Consider the following 23,210-nt stretch of genomic DNA (forward strand, 5'->3'; position numbering starts at 1 on the left):
CTACTGTGCTAACTGTGCATTTAAACATTATTTTGGACCGTAGGAGAAACACTGAATTATGTAACTAGAAAGAAACCAACAATTCTGAGAAAACTTCCTGTGATGCTCAGCCACTGGGCCATTACTACAAAGGTGAGGAGGTATTACAAATGAAATCTGATATTTATCTATGAAAAAGCATTGACATTTCCAAAATGCAGTATCAATATTATCAATTTTAAAAATGAGAGATTTATGCGATTTTGACTAATGGCTGACAAGCACTTTTTTCTGAATGATCTAGGCATCTAGATTCTGGGTTTAGTTTCATGATGCCGTAATATTCCTAGATGAGAACTCCTTAGCTCACAATAGATTAACAGACTATTTTTTAGGCTTAAATCGCCACTGTTACAGACACAGAGAGAGATAGCAAAGCGATAATCAAAAGCAGAGATATCTCAACACCCACTCTGACCTGTCAGTCCAACAAGACAGACATGTGGCAGACAATAATATTCCACTGTTGGAAATCCCTACTACTACTACTACTGTTTACAAGATGCAGTATAAATGCTACTGTATTTGAGAGTGCGTCAGTATGGCCTGGAGGCCTCACCACTAACAAGCAGGCGGCGGGCAGCACAAGCTCAGCGGGCAGCGAGGGCTGGCGACTGCAGCCACGCCCTGCACGGCCACGCGGTGAACCGAGCTCCAGAGGGAGAGCAGGGTAACCCGGCCACATGGGATCTGAGAGTCATCGCTAACCACGCTCCTCTGGAAGCCTGGCAGAGAGAGGCTGATAGGAGCGCCTGAAACATAATGCTGGTTTTGATTTCTTTATGCAGCGGAGCTGAAATGTAATCTAACATGAACATTAGCTAATTGTTAAAACAAACAGCACACACTCAAATAAGTGAAGATAGACATACTGTAGGAGTTATGTGTTTTTAGGAAGCCAAAACCACACATGGCAAGATTTATTGAGTTTCAACAGCAGCCCGTTTGACAATCTTCATAGAGCGAAGATGAGAAAGACTCGCAGCTCTCCCACTTCACTCCACCGCTCCGGAGATTCTCACAGATAAATCCTGAGATACTAGAGAGCCTCTGCAGGGGACGGATGTGAGAAAGACTCCCCGCATCCACAGAGAGAAACCATCACAGGCACTATTTAGAGTGTGGCTTTACAGATCAGGCAAGTGGTGACTGTGGCCTCAGTAAGAAGAAAAAGCATAATTAGCCCTCGCTCCCAGCAGACTGCCAACCCAAGAATAGGGGTTAGATTAACAACGAGAAAGCGAACACTTTTAATCAACTCTCAAAGCGTTTCCTTGCACCCCCACCCCCAACGTCAACAGTTCACAAACACATAATTAGAACGGGCGGAGGAAATGGATGTTTGGTAGGTGATGAGGTTTTATACATTTCAAAATACAAAAGTGTGAAGTGACAATTCACAGTCTACAGATGCAGAATAAACAGCGGGAACATGTGCATTCATCACAGGGGCAGTACATGAGGAAGCAAATGGGTATGGACATAAAACAGGAGAAAATTGCACTTCTATTGAAATACATTAAATACTGTATCGAACAATGATGAACAAAGAACTTAAACACATACCGTAAGGCACAATAACCCTGGGCCATTCATATGAAAACATACTCAATACATTAAGAAATTCAACACACACAGTACTTTAGATTCTCTTCATGTCCCTAAGACAATTTGGGACGCAGAAACAGTAACGCACCAAAAGGCCGTGGGAAAGGGAGGAACTCATTCGTCTTAAATTAATAATGTACGCCCAGTAGTTTTAAAGTTGTCTACCAGATTATACCTAAAAAGCCATGCAACTTCTGCTCTGCAAGTTTTCTTGATCACTTTTTAAATGAGGGCCCGAATAGATCTGAAATAGGAGCATGAAAGACTGGGGACAGTATGTTTATACTCTCTGGCCATTCATGTAAATACAAACTTACATGTGAGCTGTTTCAGATTTTGTAGCTGGTTAGTATTACAGTTTTCAGAACTTCACTTCTCTCCATCTCCCATTCAAACATACTGTTTAAATACTTTTATTTTGAAATAATAAATGGAGCAACATGCTTTTGAAGTGTGCTCTAGGGCTTAACAGTCTAAATATTAAACATGTTTGGACGCCAAAGAACCGGTGTAAACATGTAGAAAGCATACAGGTAAGTGCGCTTCAAGGTCTACTGGCCACAGATGTACAGTAATGTGTTCAGACAGCTGGTCAGTAAATGCTACAGTGGAAGAGGTCAGGCTGTAACAGTATGAACAGTAACACTGGTTAGAAGTCAGACAGACTAAAAGTGAAATAACAGACATTTCTGTGAGCAGACACAGCGGCTCTGAAGGCAGCTCAAACAATACCTAAACAGTAGGGCTGCACAATACATGGTTTTTGTAGCGTCATCGCGATATCAACTTGCGCAATAAACACATCGCCAAAGACACTCTGAGATTTTTTGAGTTAGTTGAAAGAGAGTATCAGTAGAAAACTACACTTTAAATGTAACTGACATTTTTTTAACAGCTTTTTATGTTCAATGTTCAATTCGTTCAATAAAATTATTTTGGAAATGTTTTTCGTTCGGTTTTCCAAATTCAACAAGCAATTTGTTGTATTTTAGCAGAACACTGAAAGCAGCAGAAAGGCAGAACTAGGTACACTTTAATATTTGTGTATTTATTGCAAGTAATATCGTTATCGCGATATTCAACAACGTTATCACATATTTTCCTCATATCGGGCAGCCCTACTAAACAGTATGACAAACATTACAAATTACAAATGTACAGCCTGTGTTTCAATTCTGAAATACTCGCCCAAATGTTTTCCATATCCTACATGTGTGTATCTTTAATAACAACATTTCTGCTATCGCTCCATCTGTGTATACAGTATGTATAGGCCATACTGGTTGCATAGGGAGATTGAACTTTATCTGAGGAATCAGATATCATTGTCAGCCAGCGGTTCCATAATTGGCTCTAGCTCTCCGTCTCCCCGTGGACGTTCTCCATGTGTACTTTGAGGTAGTCGTTCCTGGTGAACTTCTTATGGCACAGCTGGCACTCTGCCATTGGCCGGTTCGGGTTGTGTGTGAGCTTGTGCCTGCTAAGCATCTTCTTCAAGCTGAACGACAGGTCACACACCTAGAAAACACACGGAACAATACAGGATTTTAAAAGTGATAATTGAAGCTAATAAACACACTTTAAGTTGTTTTACCCGCGGTCTTGTTTGCCGAATTCTTCTGCTCACTGTAGAGTTCAGGCTTATCACCGGCACAGCCGGAGACACAGAGAGTGATTTGTAAATCACACGCGGCGGACCTTGGCGACAGACTTTGTTTCCTCCACCAGCAGCGAGAGGGAATGCATGCAACTTAACATCCATCATAAATGAGCCATTTTACACTGTACAAAATGACTCCATCGTCCTCTATCAATCATGATAATCTGCCGCTGGCTGCTGTGCAGCTGCAGTTTAACATACTGCTTCAAGAGGCACAGCATGTGTCCTCCTCACTCTATCTGGGAAGAACTTCAGCGCAATGACTACATTCAGAAAGTCTCACAGACAGTTTATATCTGTGGCAAAAGAAAAACAGAATGCCTGTGAGAATCAGTTTTGGTTTCAACACAATCATGGTGAAAAATAAGGAGATTCCTGTCATAATATGATGTGGTCGGTTCAGAATTTATTTTTTTTTGGTCCAGAGTGGTTATAAGTTAATAATTGTACACAGGGTTTTCCTACCATAATAATTCTTGCGGTAGGGGCACACTGGCCGCGAAGTGCTGCGAAGCGTAGATTTGTGCCTGATCGGGCGCCTGGCTGCTCAAACCAGATGCGCATTTCTCTGCGCCGGTCACAAAGTGATCCTGCTCCTCTCTACTCTATAGAATGGATTTTTTTCATCATGGGTAACTTCATAACCTCATGAAATTATAATGTAATGTGTTCATGACAACTATACATGCATTTTTACATGTGTGGCCTGCTACAGTAATGGCTGCAGTAGGCATATAGACAAAAAGCTTTTGTTGCCAGTAATGTGTGTGCGTGTGTGTGTGTGTGTGTGTGTGTGTGTGTGTCTGTCTGTCTCTCTGTCTGTCTCTCTGTCTGTCTGTCTGTCTATCCAAATATCTGTCAAACAATCAACAAATCTGATCCAGTCAGTAAAATATTAGACCTTTTATAAAGTGCACCAGTGGCAGGAGCTGATGAGAGAAGGGCCTTCTCATCTCATCCTAACCCAGATGTTACTGGATGCTTCTACAACATTTTTAATGCTGTTATGACAGACACTGCTTATAGAGCCCCTCTAGCTTGTCTGGAAAATGTTCCTGGAACTGTGCGATCCTTTTGTCTGACTCAAAATCCACTCCGAAATAAAATCCACATGTTATTTCTATTATCTTTTTAGTTTAGCGTAGAATTATTTACATGAGAATGTCTCTTCCACAGCTGGGAAAAAGAAGCCAGATGAATGTTGGATGTCTTCTGATGCTTCACTGACGATGAATAGGAAACTGATTCTGTGGTCTCAAACAACAACTCTATGCCCATTTTTTGGTTTGGAACGTGAGGCGATGCCACGGATTAAGGCTTATTAGGGTGTTAAAGCTCAAACGAGAGTCTGAGAATCCAGAGTTGTTTTTTGATGTTCTTCAAAGAATTAAGAGATATTTGGCTTCCAGAGTTCCGATCTAAGAGTATCGTCCATGACTGAGCTGTCTAGATCAAAGGCTTTCAAAGTCTGACACTGTGGACCCCCCCTCAGACAACTGTGCTGTAACTGTACTATTAGCTCAAATAGGCATTAGTTTTTTGTCTGAATGTCCACAGGTTTTCAACAAAACAAATATCTGAGTAATGTCAAGAAGTATTGAACGGCGCTGTAACTCCTAGTATTGTTATTATTTGTCTTACTTCTATTTTGGGGTATAATCTTGCAGGTTTTGGTACTACAGTCCCAATAATGCTTTGGATGTGCTTCTGAATTTTGATAAAATGTGTTTTTAAGCCTGTATTTGTATTTAGTAAGCAAAGTGGCACCATTACAGTAAAAGTATGCTGAAGTAGTTATTATCAGTTCCTGTTTGCAAAGTTTCTGTGAATGTCCATGTGAACCATCGCTGGATTACTTTGATACTGAAAAAAACTTTTTTTTCTTTCATTCAATGATTTCTAAGTGGATTTATGATTTATGGGCATTGATTTGCAATGGACACAATGATATCCCTGAAAGGTTTTAGTTACTCTGAATCTAAAAATAGCTTCATCTTGTTTGTGTGATCAGTTTTGACTGAGTTATGACTCCAAGAAGAAGTAGCTTAAGCACTTTAATTGACCGTGTTGTTGAGCGAACACTATTTTAAACTATTTTGACTTGCTGTCCTTTTTTAGAACAGCTTGCACCTGCCTCTCTTACCTCACACAGCATTAGTCTGAAAACCCCTAGTCTACAATAACATCATCTTCATTCTGTTTAAAAGGCATCTGGCCTCCATTATTAATCACATTAAAATGTTTCTATTTAAAAAGAAATGCCAATAAAACACAGCATTCAAAAAGTTTGTTTCTAACATGGACAACATCTTCTGTCACATGTTCCCTCCCCAGTCTCTGAGAATAATTATTTCTCCTGCAGTATTATAAGCAGAGGGTAATTTCTCCCTCTGATCCTCTCAATGTGTTTACGTGAGATCAGCCCACTCTACCCCTCCAGAGAAGCAAGATCACTATCTGCCTCTTACTGAGCCCCCCAACTCTTCCCCACATCTGGCCTTGTGCCATCACATATAAAGTACACACAGACAAACACGTGCAAGAATCCAGGGAAGACAGAAGTTGGTTTAGAGATAAAGTAGACATAGTTGGATACTCACATCACATTGGAAAGGTTTCTCTCCTGTGTGGGTCCTCATGTGCTCGTCCAGTCCTCTTTTCTGGCTAAAGGCTTTGTTGCACTCGCTGCATTTATACGGCTTTTCCTGCAGCAACACACACACATACACACTAAGTTTAAAGAGGGCACTTGATCTGTCAGTGTGCAGCAGAACAATACATAAAACTATACTTGCCCAGTTTGGTCACATATGGTACACCAGGGTAATGACACACACATGTGCATGCACGCACGCATGCACGCACACAGAAAAACAAACAGACACGCACAGCGGAAAACACAAGAAGATGTGGAAATATCCCAGTAACACGCACGCACGCACGCACGCACGCACGCACGCACGCACGCACGCACACACGCACACACACACGCACACACACACACACACACACACACAGATACCCTCTCACTTGCTCACTTGCTTCACACCCCGGTGTTCTCCCTGTGAGTTTATGAAGATATGAAATGAAAGGTTGTACAGCCCCTGCAGTAGGGAGGAAATGACCGGCAAAGGGGCCATCAAAAACACATGGATTCCTCAAAAGAGTAAGGAAAACACGGCACAGAAAATCCCTTTGAACATGTATCAGAGCACTGGCTCTCTGGGGCTGTAGAATATCACTCCTCTGTCTCCACACCTCATCAGTTTACCAAAGAACATTTCCTCTGCGCCTTTCGGAGGCCTGTCTCAGTGTCAGTCAAAGCAGCTATCTCAAGTATGTGTGTGTGTGTGTGTGTGGGTGTGTTCAACAGGGTGGACGGCTGCCTTGAAGAGTAGGTGTGTCCTACAGTATGAGGGGAAACAGCGGTGACACCTACTGTAAAAGACTTGAGGAGAAGTAAGAAGTGTGGAGATCGTCACTCTTTGGGAAGCTGTTTTTGACAAGTCTGGCTGATAGCAAAGGCTCTACCCATTTAAAGCTTAGTTGTCATGGGAACAGGGTGAATGCAGGAAGTAAGGGTCCTGGGAAAGGCACTATCATGTGGGCGGGGCAAGGAGTGCCCAGTGACACAGGATACAAAAGGAGGTAAAGATCAGGTTCACTGCATGTGCGCGTGTGAGCGGCTTTAAGTATGCAACTGTTTGTGTGCATGTGACTGAATGACGGGGAGCGATGGAAATAAAGCAGTGTGTGTGTGTGTGTGTGTGTGTGTGTGTGCGTGTGTGTGTGGAAACAGACTCTATGATGATCTGTGTAATGCAAATTCCAACTTAAATCTTCAGCTTTAACAAGGATAATTTCTTTTTCTATAGGGCACGAATGGCTCTTGTATGACCAAGAAAAAAAAAACTATGAGGGGTCAAAGTTCAAAGGCCAGGAAACACATGGATGGACTTAGGTGATATGGTGTACCCAGAATGCATCACTATGACCCCAGTAACATGAACATCTGTACCTGGTGACCTTCACTCTTCAGCAGCTGTTCACCCTTTGGCCTGTGACCTGGCCTTTTCCTCTGAGTTTGACCACTCTCAAGCAAATAGCACATATATACATGCAAAGATGGAGTTTGGATGGAGAGTGTTTATTTGCTCCAAAAGAGCCTCACATCTCATGTGTCAAGTTAAATATGTGGGTATTTGTAAAGCAGCATGCCGATGGGATGTCTTTATGCTCTATCAGGCTTCAGGGTGCAGTTAGAAATCAACAAAGAGCACCGGTCCACCTCAATAGGGCATTCCGTTACGCTCGGAAGTCGGAAACACGCCGCCTTTAGTCGGATTTCCGAGTTGGGAAGTCAGACAACCTCACAGTACCCCGAGCTCAAAATGCAACATGGCTGCTCCGTGCATCAACAGTAGTGAAAGCTGTAGTAACATACAGTTAGAAGTTCTTCTTCTTATTTGTGTCTCACTAAATCACTCATATACACAGTCCTGTCCAACTTCTATCAGTGGACATGTTGTTAGTACTGTTTGCAAAAAAACAGCATAATGCGTTGTTATCATCTGGTATTCCTAACAATGGCAAACCTGGTTACTAACTTGTTTAAACGGAACGCATTCAATTCGGGTGTGACGTCATTCCCAGCTTCCGAGGTTACAGTTTTCTGTATTTCATAAAAACCACTGGTGATAACAAGGCACTTTCTTTCACAATAAAAGTGCATTTTAATTTGAAGTCAGTGGTTGGCCTTTACTGTGAAATCAGTGACGTGTTGACAATGACATTCGCGTTTAGCTAATAGTTTCCTTTGTTTAACAACGTTTTTTAAAGCACAGCGACAAGGAAAACGAGGACTGACATTACATCAAAATGAAGACAAACTTTTAGCAACTGTTTAGCAAGTTGGTTTTGCTTTGTGAGAAAGAACTGAGACACGCAAAGGTGAAGTGGTTTGGATGAAGAGATACAGAAGCATAAAATTACATTCAGTAAAGCCTCTCCCTTTAGCTGAGAGCACAGCAGCATTACCTCTGATTGTAACATCTGTATCTGTAAACAACACTTTAATCAATTCAATTTAATTTCTAGGGCTCTGTCTTGCACCCAGCGCAGCGCAAAGCCCGACATAAGTGTCTCTGCTAGTTTAAGACCAACGCAGTTGTCAATTTCCCGTCCAGAGCCCGCGTCGTTTAAATAGCAAATGCACCTGCACCCATCTGTGGCCCATGGGCGTGCTGGTCTTACAGGGAGGTGTGTTCAGGTGCATTCTGGGAGTATTGCTATCTTGAGGCAGCGGGAAGTGATCGCGCCATTGACCAAGAAAAACCTGGAATAAAGTCAATAGCGCAGCATTTCATTGTTGTTTTAACAGCACATTAGTAAAATGCTCCAAAGATTACAAATAAAAATATTACGGTGCAAATCCTCCATCATAACAGCAATGCTCCAAGGTCCAAACGCGCCTGGCTTTTAAAGGGAATGGGAGATGATCTCTGATTGGTTTATTGCATGTTACGCCCAAAACACACCTCTGATTAATGAAGACACTAAGTTCAACCCTTTTGAACCATGCGCCCGGCACACGGACCCTTTTTTCCGTTGTCAAACTAGCAAAAGTGGATTCGTACACGCTCTAAACGCACCTGCGCCAGGCGCTTCACGCCGTGCGCTTAGATCGTTAAAATAGACGTTATCTTAGGACACTTTTCAGGTAGAGTAAGTCTAGACCACACTATAATTTACAATGGAATTGTTAGAATGGTTCTCCTACTAGCGTGTGTCTGCTGTAATCACAATCAGGAAAAGTTTAACCTTTTAACCAGTTTTAAAGTGTCCTAACGCCTTCGTGCGTGAGAACGAAATATGAAACCTTTTACATAAAATGTGCAGCTGAAAACAGCCATCATCAGAGATCAAAACCATATTGTAAAAAAAATCTCTTAATATCCAAAATGTCAGAATTTCATATCGGCATCAAATGTGTTCCACTTGAGTTTGCAGACGATGTGGTTTGTGGTATACACACACATCTCAAATCGTCATGTACATTAAGAGTGAGCTGCAGCTCTCTCAGCCAAATGACAGTGACTTCATCTGGTTCTGCTGTTTGTAACTGTTCAGCCCATATTTCAGAGCGCTGTGAGCAAAGGCAGATCTGGGAACATTAGGAGCAAAACATCAGTCAGTTTAATCAGCAGCTCACTAGAAAATTATACCTGCCTGTTTCTACTGAGGGACGTCAACCTGGGCAGGATACGTCCATTATCGGCACACGGTAACAGCAGAGCGCTGTGCTCTGGACAACATTAACAGAGGGCAAATCTTTGAAATGAACAGTGTTGACAGGCCCTGACTGTCACAGTCATAACTGTATGAATTGATGATGGAAATCTGTGATGAAATACATATTAAGTCGCATTTATCAAAAGTGCCACCAACACATGTCCAGATTCTCACAAAGAGCTCATGGAAAGTGGCGCTTTGGTGGAGAACTTCAATCGTTTCAAGTGATGCTGGGAAATGAGCGCTGTCCCGACCCAGGATATGACCTCATGATGTCCAGGGAGAAACCTACCTTTTCCTTTCTCCACCCGCGAGCCCTGGCTCGCTTTACATTTACATGTTCGGGCCATTAAAACAACGTTTCCTATGTCTGCATTGGAAAGTTTCTCCCAGTTTCTAAAGCAGTAAAGCAGGGGATGTCAATAACAAACAGCAAACAGTCTAAGTAAAGTGTATGTCATTTTCTCTTGCCTTTTGCGTCACTAGATGATTCATGAAAGAACCTGCAAATGTGGGATTTACCTCATAATTAAATGGGTAGGGAGTGTCACTTCTGTTAGACACAGAGGAGACAGGACATTTTTCACTAGGCGAGGTGTGTGAGAATTTCTTTATGCACACTCTGAAGTTCAGACGAAGGCTGGACAGAAAAACTGAAGCGAAGCGCTCCAGATTGAATGATTGAGTCAGTGGGAGACCTGACGCTGTGTGAGCATCCCTTTCTCTCTTTCTTTGTCTCGACACCTTTTCACTGCACTCATTGCATTGTGGAATATAGCAACACTAAAAACATTGCAATTAGGTGTTAATAGGCCTTTTTCACAGCATTTCGACTTTGAAAAGCAAACATGTTACTCATAATATTAATAATGGCTCTGTTCTAGGGCTGTCCTTGACTAATGAAGTTCTTAATCGACTAACACTCATATGATTTCGACTAATCGATTAGCTGATTTAATCGACAGATCTGTAAAACTTAAAAGAATCATGCAAAAGCACCACTTCAAATCTTGTGGTTACCAGAGATATGCTCATACCTTTTTTTTTAAAATAAGTCATTCAGCATGAAAAGCATAAAAAAATGACTAATCGACTAAAGAAATCTTAGTTGACTAAGACCAAAACGATTAGTTGACTAACAGACTCAAAGGGGGAAGCCCTATTCTGTTCAATTCAATTGTCCCAGTAAGCCATGACAGTGTGACAGTGAGCCAGCATGCACAATATCAGGACCCTGAAACGATGATATTGTTATCGTACAAAAACTTAAGCACAACAATTTGTATGATAGCCTACAAAATTACGGTCACATGGCCGCATCTGTTTTACAGTTGTTGAGACAACAAAAGGGTACTGCGAGCCGGCCGAGAATTCTGGCCGATTTTTACCTGAATCTTGATCGCTAGATGTCTCGGAATGGAATTCAGTTGTTGCAGGAAACGGTAAACAGTAGTGTACAGATCGGAGCGTGGTGTGTGAAGAGTGAAGATCGGAGGTGTTCACAGGGGAAGAAGTTTGGAGTAAGAATAACGTGTGTTGATCTACTGTGGAAAAGAGATGGTTTGTGTTTGTTTGTTTACCATTTCAACAACTGAATTTCCACGGGACTTCAGCGCAAGACTACAGCTAGCCTTCAGTAACACTATTACTGTGCAAGCCACAGTAATGGAGGAGGCCGTACATGGCCAGCAGTGCCTGCACCTCCGCATCAGTCCACTTTTCTGAGTTCCGCATTCCGTCCATTCTCGTAGTAATTCATGTAATGTTTTGCTCAACACCGACAGGGCTTTACAGACCCCGCCTCTGCCTGCTGCGCTGTGGACGTGTGTGTGTGTGTGTGTGTGTGTGTGTGTGACGGCCGGCGAGCCGCAGGACACGCTTGTGGAGTTTAACTCTGAAAAGATAGTTAACCACAGGTTCCTGTTAATTTTATGATGGACATGTGTTGTGATATTTAAACAAACGAACCGTCAACGGCGAAATAAAAGCCTCTTATTTACGAGAGCGGTCTGAGAGACCTCCAGCTTACAGCGAGGTCTCTGAGCATGACTGGCCGAGCGACGAGCTAGAGGCCGGGGCAGGCGCTTGCTGGCTGTCGCCTCACTTCATGGAGCCTCTCAACTCCGAAAACTTTGAAGCAAATTGTCAATTCGGCATCAATTTTAGCAAGACTGCCTATATTCGAAATCTAAACAGTTAATTTCTCGCCTAAAACGTTGTCAGAAGTGAATTTAATGATGAATAAGATGGTGAAAATTGTTAAAAATGTCCCGTTGTTGGTTGTTGCTCTGTCTGCAAGTTCCGAGTTAGCAGTGGGCGTGGCTTATAAGTTTGACCAATCAAGTACACCTAGGAAAAGGGAAAAGACCCTGCTCTGAAGTAGGAGCCAAAAAAGTACGCTACTGTGGCCAGAGGAACTTAAAAATCCCCAATTTTTTCCTGTCGAACACGATGAAAAAAGTGTTCTAGGAACGTTTAGTTCTAAGAACTGCAAAAATCCCTCAAGTCAGAAAGCCCCTAATGTCACTGATATGGTCATAACCACTACAGTGCTCAATTACCTATTTTTGAGGGGGAAATAAACTTCGTCTCGAAGGCATGACCTCCGTGATCGACTCCTCTGGGCTTTTGGTGAAGCGACCGATGGAAAAAGTACAGTACAAACTTTGAATTTAAACTGTTTCTTCACAATGCAGAAATTTTAATTCTATTTTGTGTCTGTTAAGAGGCACAAAGGCACTCTTAAGAACATGGCCCCACAACTGGCATTTTAGCTAACTGGGAGCTCTGGCCATTAGCTGCAGCAACTCCAGTTTGCTAGCACAGATTTTGGTCGTTTTTTTTTCCTATCGACAATACTCAGAGACATCTAGCGATCAAGAGTCAGGTAAAAATCGGCCTGAATTCTCCTTTAAGTTTAGACACCAAAGACTAGTTAAGATTATAAAAAAAATGTGGTTTGGGTTAACCTTAAGTAGTACTCCCGGGACACAAACGCCCATTACCTGGGAGAAAGCGTGTTTTTTTCCCCTTAACTTCTCCCGGGACACAAACTCCCCTCCCCTGCTTAAAAGCCCTGCTTCTTTGTGGTCTTATACAGCAGCAGTCCATGAATAAATTCATGGAATACATACGAATGACAATGCATTTCTTTTCGTAGCTACATGTACGACTGGTTCATGAGCCAGCCTGATTATTTACATCTGTGCTTTTCCTACAAAGGCCAAAAACCAAAGGCCTATGGTGCATTTGGTGATGCTTTGTCTGGTTAATAATGCCACTGTTTCAGTAAATATATAATGATGCCACCATGGCATGTAACAAAATCAAGAGGACACATCTATACATTGATAAAAAAAAGTTACACTTATAAGTTACATTGTAAAATACTTCACCATATCCATTACTGTGTTTTCGGAGGCAAAGATTGGCTAATCACAGTGTGCTGGACACGAATGGTTGTGATTGGACAGTTTACGAGTGTTTAGGGAGCTCTTGATTTGATGCACCAGAGCAAATATTCTATCAAACTATCAATATGCCTCCGATCAAGTTTAACTAACAAATGTATGATTGTACTTATGATTCAAAATACTGTAATGGAGAATACAAAATAATGTACACTATACACACACAATAACCGAAAGATAAAGTTCTTCCAAACAGGAGCACAGAAAGGGGGAAAACTTACACGAGTGTGTGTGCGGATGTGCATCTTCAGGCCATCGTTCTTGCTGAACGCTTTGTCACAGTAGGGGCACTGGTATGGACGCTCACCTAGGGAACCAAAACAATTAGACATCATTCACATATCAAAACTGATACTGGACTACAACTCTAAACAGGAAGACATACCCGGGAAGACTTTCTATTATACATATACTGCACATTTGCTCACGTATGCCACACACACATTTGCAAATATAAAATATGACATACAGTATGTACATATTTTACAACATGACCGACTTAAAGACAGACCTTCAATGTCAGATGACAGAAAAGTTTACGAAGAAAAAAATTGCATATCCAACAATTCTTAGATGCAGGTGCGTTGGAAAATATCACATCAGACTTGAAAAAGGAAGTTCCAACACTCTGCTCATGCTCAGCATAACAATTTATTGATGATACTAACATTTTGGCTAGGTCCAGAGGGGCAAATAAATTGTTAATAAATTGTGATGCTGAGCAAGAGCAGAGTGCGGGATCTTCCTTTTTTAAGTAAATATAAATAATGGACATTTATACAATGCCTTGCCTCACAGATGGTTGAGTTGTGGGTGTTGTTGCCTCTGTCCTGTCCCTTCTTCACTTGCTCTAAAGGCTGATTTATGCTTTTGTGGAGGCTCCACACAGAGCTTTCGCCATAGCCTACGTAAGTGGCCTGAAGTTTATACTTGTGCGTTGGTGTGTGCTAGTGATAGACCGATTTTATCGGCCGGCCGATATATGGGGCCGATATTCGCGTTTTTACATGTATCGGCATCGATACGCGGCTGCTGCGTTTGCCCGATAGTTTTTTCCCGTCATTATTTACAGACAGGCGTACACAGGCAGCTCTGTGTTGCTGGAGACGCTGCAGTTCACGTGCAGACCATGCACTGCCCCTCCACCACTAGCACCATCCATCTTAAAACCATCCACCACCGTCTTAAATTACACATCAAGCACTTTATTTCAATGGCTACTTTTCAGGTTTATTGTTTCCTTAAATTATTTAAATGTGTTGACAAAGGACATTTTGTGATGACCTGATTATATCTGTCTCATAATATGTCAGCAAGCAATGCCTCATCAAGGCTGTGTTGTAGATGTTGATGAAAGCCTTTCACCCTTGCACGGTTAACCATATGCAGTGCACCCATCCATATGATGCACATTGCACACATACTTTGGGTGATATGAATGTAAGATGATTGCAGAAGTGACACTGATCTGTGTTTTTGTTTATTATTTTTAAAGAAATGGCAGAGCAGATTCCGAAAACAAATCCAGTGTGGCAGGGTTTACATTTTTATGATGTAAATTGAGGGAGCAAAAGCAGTATCGGCTCCAAATATCGGCTCAAGAAAATCGGCAGCCCGTATCGGTCATCGGCTAAGGCTGATGAAAAAAAAAAATCGGAATCCGCATCTGCACTAAAAAATCCATATCGGTCGATCCCTAGTGGGTGCGTCGATCTCTTTAGGAGAATAGCACGGCCGGCACGTGTTTGTGGGTGGGGAGTGTGTGGTAGAGTGAGTGAGAGAGTGATTCGCTTCACAGCGAGGACTCTAGAGAGGCATAGAGAGAGAAACAAAGTGTCTCCCCTGTTCTTTTTGACCACGGTGAGACATCTGGAGCAGGAAAAGTTAACCCTCTCCTTGATTTCATGTTATTTATGGAGAAGGAGAACCAGGAAATGAGTCGGGGGGGAAATGCAACGCTACCAAGCCACGGCTGAGCGACGTGCGCTGCTGCGACATTTAGTTAAATTTTTTGAGAGGTGCACGTCAGGCTACATCGTAGGGTCCGGCGTAGGGTCAGTATTTCGACGTACCTAGATACGTACCCACGGCATCGATTTAACACAGAAGCATAAGTCAGCCTTAACGCAGATTTGACCTGGCTGCTGGTACACCAGATATCTTTCACTCCATTCATTTCTGATGCACACTGACTTTCCACTGCAGAGCAAAAGCTTATATTGGCTACACTTCATGGCTCGCTATCGGAGCTACAACTGGCCAACAGTTTAGGAGCACATCAGAGGCAATGTGGCTTATCCCAGTTGGATCAAAAGCAGTTGGGAAAAACTCCTGCAGATCCTATCTGAGCACACACCGATGATGACAAAGAGAAAGTGACAGGCTGTCAGTCAAACAGTCCACTGACACATGGATCTGTTTACCGTGTGCCGATCCAAAGGCCAGATAGGAGCACCAGAGCTGATTAATCTATAGAAGGGATATGAGGTAACCTATAGAACCATACTGAAATTAAAGTCTCAGACAGGAAAAGATTCTGGGTTCAATAATTGCTTAATTTATTTCATAGATATACCCTTAATCAGAAAGCTAGAGCAAACTAAATAAATATCCTGTGTTCAGAAAATAGAGTAGGGAATCAAACTTAAAAAAGCATTTTCTGAAATTCCCTTCCTCGTGATATAGGAAATGACTCTTTTCTGAATTTAAATATATGCCTGCAAGTGTACACAGTACAATCTAATGAAACACTGCTAAAAATAGATACCTACAGCTACACATCTGTGTTCATTCCTTCAGTACAACAATCTCATTTCTTATCTGCTTCGTAGTAATCTCTCTTTAGTGGCTAATTGTTGAACAGGCAAGCAAGTAATTTTATTGATGGGGGAGATGTTTTGCCCCTTTAAGTAATAAGGTTAATTAGCTGTGTTTCTTTGGGATTCAAAATGCAAAGAATATCCATCTAGGGAGCATATGAGAAAAGTAATATTATCTCCCAGTGCTATGAACACAACTGTGCTGAAGGAATGTTTCTCTTCTGTTCTTTACAGCAAGAAAGTATGGTTTGATTGAGGTACACAGTAAATATTTCATATCGTTTTGTTTTGATATTTTACATTTAAATGTGTTAATTTGAATATTGGTGCTGTTTTCTGTCCCTGACTTGATGAGACTGGGCAGATTTACTCATTTATCCATTTGTGTCCGACTACTACTTTGACTTTATACATTTTTATTAGGACTACAATGGTTATATTAAAACCATTTGTGATACACAAATCCTGTGTCTGTTAACAGAGAAGCTGCGACAGCTGTCACGACATACAAGTCAGGGTTTAAACCCACCGTAAACCTCCCCCCCACATGAGGGCTTCAGCGGAGCACAATGAGGAGCGCTGTGACACAAAGTAATGAAATGTGTAACCCTTACGTTGGTGTCGGAAAGGGTTAACGTGACAGATGTGCACTGATTACCCATACTGAAATATGTGCAGAGGGCAGCTCGCCATTCTGTCCCATTCTGCGCAATTTCAGCTCTAGGGGGGGTTTTGTTGACAAACAGGAAAATCTGAATCCCAGATGTGTTTTGAGAAAGAGGAGAGCAACTCCTATGTCTTCTGTAGCATGTGTGGTATCGGGTTAAGGTCCCAGCGTTAGCCTTGGGGAGTCCTGGGGAAGGCATTAGTGTGCTAATTGCGCCGGAGCGCGGTATGCCAGTGTACTTCTGTAGCTTGGCTCACATCCCTCCCAGGAGCTGGCTATTGTCAGTTAATACACCACACCCTGCTAACACAGAGGCTCACAATAAGTGCACACCAATTCACCTACTTAACCTATACACTCTCTGATTCTGGACATGTGCGCCTCATCTGGATAATTATCCATATATTCCAAAAGAGGTCATTCATAAATATGGTCACTTATAGAGCACATATCCCACTCAAAACTACTTTAATTCAACAGTCATTGCTTTTCCACTGGTTCAACCTGCTCTTAATGAATCATGAGCAACTCAATCCTTTAGCGTAACAGGAAATAAACAAATATTACTCAGGAACCTAAGTAGTAACATTTTTGCAACATGGGTCTCTGTTATTCGTGCGAGAGGCTTTGTGTCTGTTTGGCTGAGTGTTACTGTAACTAGAAACCCTCCACTTATTCTCCAGATTGAGCCAGATTGTTTGGGGATTATGAGGGGTGGCTGCAGCACTGAGCCTGGGCTTTATGTGTGTGGAGATGGTAACTGATTTAGCATGTGCTGAAACAGTACACCATCTCTTTGACCCTGGGTGTCTCCCCCGGCCCCCGCTGTGGCCCTCACACTCCTTGTCTGCTAATCGATCCGTTTGGCACCCCTTGTGTGTTGTATATGTGTGCGTACGGCCGTGTGTCTGGTTAGCAGATGGCCGGCTTTGTCGTCCTGCCTGCCGCACAGCGTTCCTGTTATGGAGAACGCTTTGTAGCTTCGGGGCTCCGGTCTGAAAGACATTAGTGCTGTCCGTCAAAAAATTAATTCCCATCTTCCTCCAGTTCAGCCAGACAGTGGCCCTCCACTGTCCTTCTCTCTGCCCTGTGTCACATGCCGACAGGGGCCACGGAAGTAATGTGATATCAGTGTGTTGGAGATGATAAGAGATCGCCTTTGATGAGCCGTAAGAACGCCCAACAACTTTTACACTTGACCTTTCCATTATAGCCAGGGTCTCGGTAGATTTCTCCACTTCCTCAAACAATTTCCTTAAACTCGCCCATGTGAAGGTATCAGACAGACTCGCCTTACCGCACATGCAGCAGATCTGAACTCCTGACACGCGTCTCAAAACTCTATCCTCAATCCAAATTAAGCATCTGCACGGCACCCGAAAAAAAAGAGACCAAGCTGCGATAGCGCAGCACTATTTATCACAGAGACAATAATTCAGTACATAGTGATTTTACTTTTCAAGATTGTAACCATGACCACAGTAAAGACAAACAAAATCATCTGTGCGTAAATAGGTTCAGTGATTCCAGAGTTCTACCAGATGTCCATTTGAGGGCAGTTGTTCTGTCGTGAGAGCACCTAAAGCTGCAATGTGTAGCCTTTTTAAAACATCAAAATATGGCTGTGTATAATTACTGTAACAAATGACACCATTATCGAGACAATTAGTATCCTGTGTCCGGTGCTAGTGGGATAGCAAGTGTGTGTTTATAAAATTAAGATGGTATTTTCCATGAACAAGTCCTGGTGTTATTTTCTCTTTTTCTTTTCCATTACTGAAAAGGAAATAAATATTGATTGTATTGTATATTGTTTTAATATCAATTTCGGTCTCACTGAGAAACCCATAATAACACAAAGAACTGTGACCTCAGAGCAATCTCTATTACAGCAATTCACTGTAAAACACATCACTGAAAATGCACATTGAATGTTTTGTATAAAGTTTTCTGGCACGGCCTTTTGTATAATTATACAAATGTTTCAAAGTTTAGATGAAATGTATTTACTGAAAATGCTTCAGGTTGTACACAACTATAACACAAGCTTCAAGTTCAGTGAGGCAGATCTATTTTTCTTGTCATCTGTAATACAAAAGTTAGACCAACCACTCCTTTCTCTAAGTCTCTGAGAAAAACCAGACACCAGACGTTGGCCTGTATGTATTTTATCTACTGTATATAACCTGATAATAACAGAATATGGGATTTGACAATAATAAATACCCTGTGGCCTAGGCCTGTGAGAATGCAGGCCTGTTGCTCTTTCTCTGATCAGTATATTAAAGGGGCACAGATCTTTATGTTACAAGTTGTATAACTGCTTCTGTGGCTCAGGAGGGAGCTTTCTGGAGAAAAAAAAACCTAATGCTGTCAGGAAGTGCCAAACTAAATTGCTAACTAAACTAAATTGTGGCCCTTTAATGCCACTATGTGCACATTTTTTGATGTTATATCTTCAAATAATTGTAAAGGCATATGTTTTTGTTTTTAGAGAAATATATGACAATCCCAGTGAAAAAATTGGTGTGGCCTTTCAAACCATGGTGGCTTAAATTAACCCCATCTCAGACAGCTGTGTAAAGTTGACACATTGGAAAGGTGTTTGCTTTTTGTTTTGTTCTGCCTCATGTTTCTGCTTGTTAAATTTACAGGAAACAAATATTTTATTTGTTGGTTATGATGATGATGTTATGAGTATCCAAGTGTTCCCCTTTTGATTGCTGAACATGTGCAAGCACACTGGAGACCTTGGTCTGTCTGTGCATGTGGAAAAAGTCTAAATACTGAAGCTTGATTCATTATACAACATAAACACTACATCATCATTTTCAAGGGTTAAAATGCCACACCAATTTGTTGTAGCACAGCTCATGGCTTTACACTGATCACTGTGCCCACACATGACATGTCCTATGATGTCAGTGTGACGCCGAGGCACTGGGTTCTGTCAACATTTCCCTTGGCACAAATAATTTTCATGACCCCACTACGGTTATTTACCACATCATGGCACACATGGTGGGAAAATCGACTCTCACCGAGCTGTGATGTGGAGAAGGACACATCACAGGGCCAAAAAGAACTATTTAGAAAATGATAGAAACATCCATCATAACTCCTGAGTTCCACAACGTCTCCAACATCCAGTCCAAGTTTTTGACAGCTCACATTTTATGGGTTGTCGGTGATCTCATAAAGGCTGCTCTCTGAGAAGACGCCTGCCTCTGTAGCACTACAACTAATTTCTTTGAGCACCATGTTTTAATCAAATTAAATTGAAACAAAATCCAAGCCAAATATACAGTACACGTCTTGCCAGCTACTTAACGCTCTCAAGTAGATGTTTTTAAAATTTCTCTTTCATCTATTTCTCACTTTCCCCATTTGTCCCATAATGCTCTCTAGTGTTTCATGGTAAAATGATAGGGGAAGGAAATCTCCAAGTAATCTGTACAAAGTCCTCTGTGTTCAGCAGGTAAATAATCAACACTGACTTGTTCCTGTGAAGCAGGAAGACAAACAAGATCCTGTCCGGCATCCAGAGAAGCCGTCGATTTAAAGGTCTTTACCTCAGCTGGTGGCCTTCTTTAAGAGATTACTGACACACTACCCGTGTTTAAAGTTTTTCTTAAATAAACAGGGTCGTTTTATGATTTACACATTTATCACACAATCTACATAATGGGTTACATGAGCTGTGTGTGCAAAATTACTCTCTCTATTTGAGAACAAGATGAGTCTTGTCTGGATTGTCGCTCAGGGAACGACTCGCACTTTTCACCAAAGCTTATTTTTTCCTCCCACACAAAAAGGCAACAAACAAAAAAAATCCCAGTCTATAGAATGAGGGGACAGATTTACAGCCAGTCAGGGTCAAGGGTCATCCGGCTGGATGCTTTCTTGGAGTGGTCTTTTCTCTCTTTACTCCTTTCTTTCTTTGAGGTGTCCCCTCGGCTCCCACCCCTCCCCCAGCATTCCTCTCTTTTGTTTATTCTATATAAATACAATCAGACTGGGCCGCAGCTCATACTGGAATACTTTCTCTCTTTCTGTTGGTTTGTTCTTCGCACACACATGTACGAAAAAAACACACACATACGCAGCTCGCGCACACACGGATACAAAGGACGCTGTTGACAAAGTGTGGTAGGACCATTGTCCGGCTAGCACTGAAATATACACACACTTTTTGACACACTAATCCTGTCAACACCTGACAGGAATGTTTGAAGAGGCTACACATATGATTTAAAGGGATACTTTACCGATTTTAATCCAGCTCTGTGTCATCTTTGTGTGGGCAGTGTCTTTAGATGAACGGTGTTTGGCTTCCCTCAGTGGCTCCAGTGCACGTTGGAGCAGACGGCTGTCGAGATCCACCAGATGATTCAAAACAACATGTTTCGGCGGACCTCTGTGACACATTTCGCATCACTTTCGCGCCACTTGCTCTGCTCCGCAGAGAGCTCTGTGCACTGTCGCCACGGAGGGAAGCCAACCACTCTTTATCTAAACACACAGCCCACACTGCCATGACACAGAGCTGGATTTAAATCAGTAAAATATTTCTTTAAGTGTGGTATGGACTCAGCACAAGACATGGATTGAATGAAGCTGACTGAGCGTTATATTAAAAAACGATTATATTAGGTAACTGATTTGCCAATCAGGGGGTCTATGTGGGCTGGTAATGATGACAGACTCTACCTGGATTCAATAGGAAGTTTAGAAGATCAAGACCTGTGAGGAGGATTGGCATGGTTCATAGGAAATCTACAGAACTTAAGTGCATTTTAGCGGGCGAGTCTGAAGCCAGAGAGCAAGCACAGTAAAGTGATGTCTTCAAACTCCTAAAAAAACAACAGGACAATGGGAAGACAACACGAGAGAGAGAGAAATAAATGAAGTTCAGTAGGAGTGAGAAAAAGAGGGAGACAGCCAACAGTAAGACAGAAGAGAGAGGGAAAGAAAGAGTGAGTCTAGAGGCCAAGAAGTGTGTGTGTGTGTGTGTGTGTGTGTGTGTGTGTGTGTGTGTGTGCGTGCGTGTGTGTGTGTGTGTGTGTGTGAGGCCGTGCCAGGTCTCTGCACCAGTCTGTTGGTAAGGAAACACACAGGAATGTGTGGCTTTCCAGTTTAAGGCAGTTTAATGAACATCCAGGGCTCTATTTTTGTGGCAGAGCAAAGACTGGAACAAGCAGTGCTGTATCATGTTGGCGTTTTCTAATATTAAAATGTGTAATATGTTATGTTGTTAGGTGGATAGTCGTGACCTGAGCAGTGAGTGTGGTGTAAAGGTGGTACAGTAAGAGCTGAGCATCATACATAATGCAAATGACAATTAATACAAGGTGTTGGTATTTAGTATCCCGTGTCCAGACCTCTAATCATTAGGGCTGTAGTAGGTGATGTTAATGGCAGCTGATGGAAGGTGGATTAACAAAGCATTGACCTGTGGAGGGCCACTGACCTGTATGGCTGCGGATGTGGACCCTTAGCGTGCCGTTGCTGGCAAACTTTTGTCCGCAGTATGGGCAGATCTTCTCCTTCTCTCCCGTGTGTGTCTGGCACCGAAATGATAAAACAGACATGTGGTTGATGTTAAGAAAAACATTTGTAACATTCATCATCACATCCTTCCTACATTACAAAGTAAAAAGTGATCTACTGTGATAGCTGGAATTCAACGTCAGGACATTATACGTATCAGATACTCATCAAAAGTAGAAAATTAAACTCTGGTATACTGTGTCTTCAACCCATTCATACAAATGTAATCTGATTTTGGTATTGTTTTTGCTTGGTAAAAAAAAAAAAACTCCATCATCTAGTTCCACTTTAAATGCCAGTCTCTTTAGATTAAAACTTGATCTGCTCTGATTGGGTAAAGAATACACTAAATGTAGTTTTCTCCCATAATGCACCACTAACTAGTGGAATGGAGATGCACATGTTCACATGACAGTGGATCCACTGAGCTGCCCTGAAGGCAGGATCAAAGAACACAGACGATGCAGATTTGCCAGGGTCCAAAGCCCGGGGGACTAAAGGCCATGGTGCATGAATGCATCCTCCTCCTCCCTCTTCTTCCTCTCCCTTCACCTCCCAGCAGTCCACAGTGTTGAGCTCTGTGCGCTCATACGGGCTGCACATGCAAACAGGGAAGAAGCGCATGTGGAAAGCATGTACTACCTCCTCTACCTTTTCCTCCAACCCCTCCCCCCCTCGCTCTCTCTCGTTGTTGAAAAGTATACGCTCTGAATTCCTCCTCCTGGCCTGTTAGTAAATTCCCGAGAATAATCTTGAGTATGAAAGGCTCAAACTCAGAGCGACAGTTTCAACAGCAGTACAACAATACAGGAACACCTCCTCTCTGGGCCCCCATCCTTTCCTCCATCAACCCACTGTGTCCCTCTGACACCTCGGGTGTTTCGTTACAAAGGCTCCATCCACACACACACACACACACACACACACACACGCACGCACGCACACGCACACGCGCGCACACACGCACGCACGCACACACGCTCACACAGACACACACACACTCGCATGCACATTAACAAACACATGCATGCACATTCACATGGTCACACATACATACAGACAAACAAATCCACATATTTATGAACACATGTGTCCCAGATGGAGCA

At 42.3% G+C, this 23,210-nt stretch overlaps 1 protein-coding gene across 1 annotated transcript in view; it reads right to left on the bottom strand.

The window, feature by feature from the left end:
• Positions 1 to 1,378: 1,378 nt before the first annotated feature.
• The window catches only part of prdm5 (PR domain containing 5), a 41,975-nt gene continuing 20,143 nt past the window's right edge, over positions 1,379 to 23,210 (bottom strand). The window contains exons 13-16 of the mRNA XM_031311882.2: positions 22,025 to 22,118; positions 13,290 to 13,375; positions 5,908 to 6,012; positions 1,379 to 3,165 (exon numbers count right to left, since the gene is read on the bottom strand). Coding sequence (XP_031167742.1) covers positions 3,001 to 3,165; positions 5,908 to 6,012; positions 13,290 to 13,375; positions 22,025 to 22,118 — 450 coding nt within the window. The 3' untranslated portion in view covers positions 1,379 to 3,000. The remainder of the gene's footprint in view (positions 3,166 to 5,907; positions 6,013 to 13,289; positions 13,376 to 22,024; positions 22,119 to 23,210) is intronic.

This window comes from Sander lucioperca, chromosome 11 (genome assembly GCF_008315115.2).
Source record: "Sander lucioperca isolate FBNREF2018 chromosome 11, SLUC_FBN_1.2, whole genome shotgun sequence".
NCBI classification, from domain to species: Eukaryota; Metazoa; Chordata; class Actinopteri; order Perciformes; family Percidae; genus Sander; species Sander lucioperca.